General features: G+C 30.9%; 1 protein-coding gene across 2 annotated transcripts in view; it reads right to left on the minus strand.

The window, feature by feature from the left end:
* Positions 1-7,591, minus strand: part of LOC148599343 (protein Wnt-1-like) — a 43,622-nt gene extending 36,031 nt beyond the window's left edge. For both annotated transcript variants that reach the window (XM_088557307.1, XM_088557306.1), the window contains exons 1-3: positions 7,471-7,591; positions 5,402-5,458; positions 3,541-3,603 (exon numbers count right to left, since the gene is read on the minus strand). In XM_088557307.1, coding sequence (XP_088413433.1) covers positions 3,541-3,603; positions 5,402-5,458; positions 7,471-7,502 — 152 coding nt within the window. In that variant the 5' untranslated portion in view covers positions 7,503-7,591. The remainder of the gene's footprint in view (positions 1-3,540; positions 3,604-5,401; positions 5,459-7,470) is intronic.
* Positions 7,592-8,397: the final 806 nt, after the last annotated feature.

The raw sequence follows: 8,397 nt of genomic DNA on the forward strand, positions 1-8,397 counted from the left end.
TGAGCAATTCCTGGGCAATTTTCACTAAAATTAGTGCAAAACTAAGCGTAGATTATGAAGTTGCAATACGCTTAGTTTTGACGTCATATTTTAAGACTAATTTTATACATTCAAATTGACGCCAATATCTTTCAAGACACCCTTCTCCAGAAATGTTTTGATAAAAAGGAGACAGTTTATCATAGATGCTAACCATTTCTTTACGTAATAAATCGTGCTATGTTCAACATTGTCATATTCAGTTATTGTGTGGACTGATTTTTTATTGAAAATGAGAGATGGATAATCTGGAGTGAGAAATGGATTAGTTAGTAAAATGAAGAAAAAAATATCTATTGAAACTATTACATAGATGATAAAGATGTTTTACACAATTAAAAAATATTCTTTACCGTTCATCAGATCATATATACTTGTAGGATAGATTCAGTTTACTTTTAGTTGCTGGAACCCATAGTGGCAACTATTTCGCTGAATCTGTGTATAATGTTGTTTTGGGGCCAGCTGCAGCTGCCCAGTTGTGTTAGGGTTTTCTCGTCATTCATTGCAGATCCATGGATGGCCTTGAGCTTACAATTTCTCATCCCGGTGGGATTCTTGTCTCTTTGACATATTCACCCCACCCATTTTCATTATATTATCATTATAAGGGAGATGGTTCGTTCCATAAGTGGTCGCACACTTTGTCAAATGTTGGTTGTTAGATTAATGTTTTTGTTATTTAAAGGAGTAGACCTAAGGTAAGTGACACAACTCTTACAAATCATCGGAATGTTTGTAAGCATCAAAGTAACTTGTATTGATTTCATTCTGTTTCAAATGAAAGCTTGATTTGGAAAAATTGTATATGATAGAAACATATCAATGATTTCAAGAGTTATGTCCTATTACCATAGGTCCTTCATCAAGTTTTTTTTTCTGAAATATTGAGAGCCTATATGCTAAGGGATGACACCACAGGATTACTTTCCACTTGACTTCACCCACGTTAATATTATATTTCAACACGACAAGGTTACTGTACGTTTTCATTGCTTCTTTCTATTGAATTCTGCGATAGTGCACGTGTATGGTTCTTTCCTTCGTCTTATCATGCGAAAGGGGAAAAAAATAAAGTTTTGGTTAGTAGAATAAGTTTACATTGCATGACAAGTAATGCGTTGAGATTTAAGCACGACGTCATTATAGTTGTAATGACGAAAGGAATTTTCTTTATTAAATTCCATTGTTTTATTAAATATCCCAGCACTTTACTAAATTATGATTTTGTCAAATATTGAAACCACGTATAATTTATTGATTTATAGTACGTAAATTCAAATGAAACATATATGTGTAATATCCAAATGTATTAGTTGTTATCTTTTGATATTAAATCATTGCTATAGCCATCTCCAGACAGTGAGGATATATGATTTTGGTCAAAGCTATTTCATTCATTTGGTGATGTTTTTATCTTGCTGCATTCGCCTTTTTCCCTCTAAATAACTTATTATCTTTCTTTCCTCTTCATTAACCCAACGTCCAGTAGTTATACAATCCAATGATTATGTAGGGAACGCCACGCACCCCACGCATCATCACGTTCGGAACTGTGACGTCAATGACATTATTGCTGAATGTGTAGACAACTGCTGCTAAGCCTATATTTAGTTTTTGGCAAAGTACAGGAGTATGAAAAGCCTATTTATAGGCTCTTTGGCATAGTAATGTTTAATGTTCTATAATTCTACTCTACATTTTAAGTGTTACATTGTACAAACACATTTTTTTTTCATAATAAGTTCATGTCAAGTCATTCAGCGTCTATTATATGTAATAAAAATATATACTATTAATAATACTTATGTTTTTTTCTTTTTTCTTCTTTTCTTTTTTTTTTTTTTTTTTTTTTTTTTTTTGTATTACGGTAGATCATACCTATTACACTAAGCTTCTTTTATGTCTACTTGCAAAGTCAAACATAGCTTGTCACATTCAATTCCCGTAAAACCGAAAGCATGACCGTCTCTAGAAAGACTTGTACTGTAATAATGACACCATCGCCCAAGTTAAGCAGCATAAACACCTAGGTCTTCCAATATCTTATAATGGTGGGTGGAATAGTCAAATTGATATGATTACAACCAAAGCATACAATCGTTTAAATATATTACGAAAATTTAAAGTAATTTTACAACATATCTCAGCACTTCAACTGACTTCAAATATTCTCCTTTTTGGATCAGATGAGATGTCTGATGAGTATAACGTTGAAATGTTTACCAAGGTTCAAAACTTTTTGATACAGAGCAAACGCTTCAAATTAACAGTTACTTCCTCAATTCTTTTGAATAATTTTGATTATTCCTTTTGACCTGAGTAAATACATAGAGCATTAAATATCAACCTCTTCGCTTTGCACCAAACTCACCAAATGCACGTTATGAGTACTAGAGCACTAATTCCTTGAGCTATGCTATAATTGTTATTCATGATTTCAGGAGACGTTTCATTCTATTGTTTTCATTTAATGTTAAAATATGCAAATTACTTAATAAAAATGAACAAACTAAAGCCATACATACGTTTGTTTTTGTTTTTGTTTTTTTAATCAACTAATATTAGTGGTAATGGTGTAAATTAATTTGATAGTTTGTTTAAATTATATCAAGATATTTTTAGTTAAAAATTCGTATGGTAAAATTACAAACATTGATTTTTTTGAAGTTTTGTTCAAGGTGAAATTGGCGAGAATTTTTTCCGAGGGGAGATATTGGGCGGAAAAAGTTCTATAGAATTGTAAAGGAAATATTTGGGGGGTTAGTATTAAGAAGAAAATAAGTTAGGAGAATACCAATTTTTTTTTTTTTTGAAAAAAGAAAGAATGTCAGTAAAGTGATCTTTATATATTATTAAAGAGTAATCAAGGGAACCAATATTCTAGCAGAAAGCAAAAGAATATAATCCAGGGACAAAGACCAGACATGGAAAACAGACATACACAACAAAGAACATAAAGAAACTAAAATATACATACAAAGTAACAAAAGTAAATGAGCAACTCGTAAATTAAATAAATTTCATTTACCAGTCATTTAATAGTATGTGAAGTGATGAATACATATAAAAATGATGTAAAAGATTTCCACTATTAATAATTATCTCGAAATAAAGTAAACTCTATTTTTCAATCAAATGTCTAAAGCATGTTCATTCACAGCCATCTTGAAAATTCGTTACATTTATTTACTAGAAATATGTGGTATGATCAACCATCATATGTCAAATGTCAGAAACTAATACAATGTATAGTAATGGTAATATAATATTGTACAAAGTTAGTGGAACTTCTTATTAAACCCAGATGTTTCAAATAAGACAATCAGATTTCATCTTTCATGATTTCGAAAGCATTATTCAAAGGGAGAATGAAGAATGGAGTATTGTTAGATCCTACATGCAGTGACTTGCCGGATCAATTGATAAGATTGATCCTGGGACTAAAGAATTATATTATAAATTATAATATTATTATTATTAATAAGTTAAAGTTCTTACATAAACCGTAGACCTTTTGTCAAACTTGTGTTCTTGTCCTGCTTCTTAATGAATATTCGTCCTCTATAAAATAAGAAAATCATGAGAAATAATTTAAATTTAATTTCCACTGATTCTTTAAGGAACCTGGCGTTGGTTTTACAAAAAATCGTAAGTATGAAATTGATCGTAAATCATGACGTCACAATGCTATTTTAGTTTATGACGTGATTACTTACGATCATCTTAACACTTACGACTTTTTGTGAAATCGAGACCTGGGCCGGGTAAAATATTTTTTTTAGAATGTAACATTGTTTGATGCATTATTTGATGTCATTGCGTCAACATGAGTTTAAGGAATCTTGCGCAATATCCAATTTAAGATCTGTATTTTCTATATATTGCAAGATTGTGGGTAATTCTATATTTATCAACATAAGTGAACAAGTTACCAGCAATTTTGTATTTCTTCAACTAAACACTGCATTTTTACGTCCAGGAAAAGCATATACACTATTTCCCACAGCCAATATAGCTAACTTTCCCCAAAGCTAAAAATCATCTATAACATCGTCGACGTCGTGTGTATGGTATAATTATAAATTAGATATCAATATAAGCTGACTTATTTGCCACATACATAGCGTAAAATCAGTTCGTTAGCATCATTCTGCTACGAGTAATCTTTCATACATATATAACTGAGCCATTTTAAAAGAATTCAGCATCTTTTTAGTTTCGTGCTTCCCAAGTCAAAAGATTTTCTCAATTTTTGTCTGTATGCTATTCATTTGACTTGCGTTAATCGTTAGTTTCTTTCCTTTCTCTAATTTCATTTTTATTTTTCTTCCGTTCCAAATTACGAGATGTAGGTGTCATTTTATTTGTTGTATATAATGCTTTTACTTGACTTGAGACAATACAAGCATGAGAGTACTACAACACAATAAGAAAAGTGGAGGAATAATCAAGGGAACCAAGGTTATAGCGGTAATCAAAAGAATGTAATCCAGGGACAAAGACCGGACATGGAAAACAGACATACACAACAAAGAACATGAAGTAACTAAAATCATACATACAAAGTAACAAAAGTAAATGAGCAACTCGGACTCCACTAAAAACTGGGAGCATGGACCAGGTGCACCGGTAGGGTAAGCGTCCTCTGCTTTTCTAGAAACACCCGCCGAGTTGCTCATAAAAAGTCAAGTCCGGGGTAGACGAATGAGGGAAGGAAAACTATTATCCGTTGAATAAATCAGTTTGGAGGCAATAAAATATTTTCAATATTTTGTTATTCAAGTTGCATATTTAAGTCGCAATTTAGATAAGTCATAATCGGAAAACCTCAATAATATTTTATTTGTATTTTTGGTAATTTGTTTAAACTGTTATAGTAAACAGAAATTAACATGTGGTTCTTCATTTAACGCTTGTTCTTCGGAGACAAGAATTATATAGAATGTACTGTAGAATTCAAAATTAAGGGAGATAACTCTATAAATAACACTAGAATTCAACAGAAACTGTTGAATTTTCAATGCGGATTATCTCATAAGAGCAGAGAGGTTTGAATGAAAAATTATATATTTCATCATAAAGACATATAAAGCAACTTAATAACAAAAATCAAAATGTGTAGCCTTTTTTAGGGCGTATCACAAATAACAGGCTTTGCTCGATTCTTACAAAGGCTTCTACTTAAAAAACACATCCATGAAAATGGTGTTCAGTATATGGTACTCACCTTGAATACACCTTCATGTAAATGTTCAGTATATAGTGCTGATCTTGAATGCACCTCCACTTAAATGTTCAGAGTATGGTACTCACATTGAATGCACCTTCATGTAAAAGGTGTCCAATATATGGTACTCACCTTGAATAAGTTGTGTTGGTGTGGGTTCTGTTCAATTCTTTTGAAGCAATGGAAACACTAAAAAAGAAAAACAGATCCAATGTTTTTGGATAAAGTGTTAATTACTGTGAAACCTGTCTAAATCAAACCCTGAAGACATTTCGTCACCCACCAAATAGTGTATGTATAGTCCCTTTATATCCATTAAGAGACAAAAAAATACAAAAGAAATGTTCATTTACATTAATTGAACGCATTTTGAACTTTGGTAAACCAAAAACCTGGCGTTGAGTAAGGTTGATCGTAAGTAATGACATCACAACCTAAAATAGCATTGGTACGTCATAATTTACGATTAATTTCACACTTACGACTTTTTGTGAAATCGACACCTATCTAACCGAACCAACGATAAAGACTGAAAGGGTTCTGTTAAAACAACTAGAAATAAATAAACATTATCATCAGAACATGAAAAAAAAACATGTAAATTTTCAGAATTTTAAAACTCATTATGATATTGTACAGCATACTTTAATTCGAAATATTAATGTAAGTGGTATGTTATTTATTTGTTGTTCAGAAACAGACCACCATAACCAGTCTCAGTTTTTCATTCGGTTATTACGCTTTGGAGATAAAAAATACATATGTTGCACATGAAATTAGCACTTTGCAAGAGTTATTGTTCTTGATTTTGTGTGATTTTAGTGGGAGGTTTAAAGTGTAGTTTTCTCAAACGTACAATTCTAAATACAGAAAGGAATGTTGGCACATAAAAATATAACATATGTGGACCAAAAAAGCATCATTATACTCATGGGTTTTTCTACACCATGAACCACCTTACCATAGGCAATGACTGAATTTTATGTAGACTGGTGTTTCAACAACCCACCGATCTGATAGCAAATTTAATTAATATAATGCTTCTTTTTCATACTTTGTTTCACCCACTGCCCAATTCTTACAGAAACGGACACTTAATATTGACTAAATTTGTTCGGTTATGGTTATATCTGCCTTTTTTGTATTTTTTTATTTTTATTTAGTTCTTGTAAAATTTATTCTTCAGATTTCTAGGGAAAATCATTTGTTTGAAGCAGGTGCACGAAATACATTTCAAGCCTACCGCTATATACCGTGTTTATTATTTTTACTTAAAAATCACTGAAATTTGCACATATAAAAAATCATATGTTAAATATTTTTATTGCCATAATAAATGGTAATACGTATTTCGATTAGTAGAAACGTCAATATGCAAATGAAATAAAAGAAATCATATTGTTAATCATGAATTTCAATCGATTCAAAATATTTAACATAGACAAAACTAAACACTCCAGACATTATTATAAATACATGGGTATTTCCTTATGACACTTGTTGCTTAACAAATATGTCTTTTAAATTTTTAAAACTTTCAGCTTTTATATGACATAGGGTGCAACTAAATAGAAGTTGAATAATTTTTTTTTTGCTGAAAATTGTATGGTGAATATAAACCTTCAGCAAAAGTATATGTGTTAAATTAGCTACTTAAACTTTAAATATGGCCTTCATTTGTTTGTTTAATAGGACTTGTGTCTCATACTAATTTTATTTCTCAGTAAATAATACTTTTAGTTGGTAACGGTATACAATTTTTATTAAATTAGATATTAATACTATAAGTGCATATTTTTACATGCCATTATATATTTTTAATGATGTTTCTTGGTACACTAAATACTAGCCGTTCTTAAAACAAAATCCGACATTTTGAATAAACATATGACATGTGCTAAAATCTTGATTAATTAAACAGCAGTATTATAAATGATAGAATTCAACATGACAAAAAAGATGTGAAAACTAGGAAAGGATAAACATCTGGACTATGATTAAAGAAGCGTTTTCGACAGCTTTGCAGATACCGCGAATGAATAAATGGAAAAATGAGACGGTTTAAGGTTTTCCGACTAACAAGGCCATTAAATAGCATGTATACTTAAACTTTAGACAACCAAGTAAAAAGTTTAAAATCAGGAGCATAAATTTACAAGATCCTTTGAAGACTAGTAGAGTTAATTTCCTTATTTACTTACGTAAACAGTAAAGCCAGCCATCTCAGATCCATGTTGCTTGTTCAGTTATGTCCCCTGTTGTGAGATTTCCGAGTACACTAGACGCTTGCAGACAGAACCAGATTAAAGGCAAAGAGTTCCATCAAACCAACTATTAATTGGTGTAATCGTATATAAAACTGTTTGAATCTAACGATTTATATTTTATTAGAAGCAAGTCAGGGGAGATGTGGTTACGTAAACTTTTTTGAGAAGATCATGAATGGAAACCACGCCAAAATTGTTTGACTTGTGCAAAAAGTGGTCTTTTTAGTTCACCTTAACTCATTTGATATTAATCTAGAAATGGTTTATTCAAAGTGGTTAATGTGTTGTATCAATGGTATTTCCAGCATTGCACTTTACAAAATGCACACATATGTAGATTGCGTAAGCACAGAACAGGTCTGTTTTAGCAAGGTGTTTGGACATTATGTGAGTTCAATCATTATTCCCGTTTATCTCGAAGTGTGTAAATAAGTCGCTATATCGATTTTTTTTTTATTCAAAACGCACGATTAATATGAACAATAAACAAAAACTGTATTTTTATGTTGACTGTACGTATATGCTTAATCAAAGATAACAAAGTTCTAAAAACCTTTTCCAGAGTGGGCTTCTTTGCGTAGTTTTGCACTAGCTGAAAATTGCAATTTCAAAATTAATTTCAGAATTCAATCAACATCACGCACACATACGACAGACTGAAAAGACTAAGAAAAAATCCAATGATCTGACTGTAACAACTGAAATAAAACAAATTCAGTAAATTCCAAATTAAAAACATCAATGAGGAGTTTGCAAATATTAAGTTTGCCTTTTCATATATCATTTGAAATGAATCATCATCAACGTAATTGATTTTGTGCATTATAATTGGCTTTACATTGTTGTTACACTGATTTAAAA

This window comes from Perna viridis, chromosome 13 (genome assembly GCF_037379345.1).
Source record: "Perna viridis isolate PV_CMFRI_1.1 ecotype Kerala chromosome 13, ASM3737934v1, whole genome shotgun sequence".
NCBI classification, from domain to species: Eukaryota; Metazoa; Mollusca; class Bivalvia; order Mytilida; family Mytilidae; genus Perna; species Perna viridis.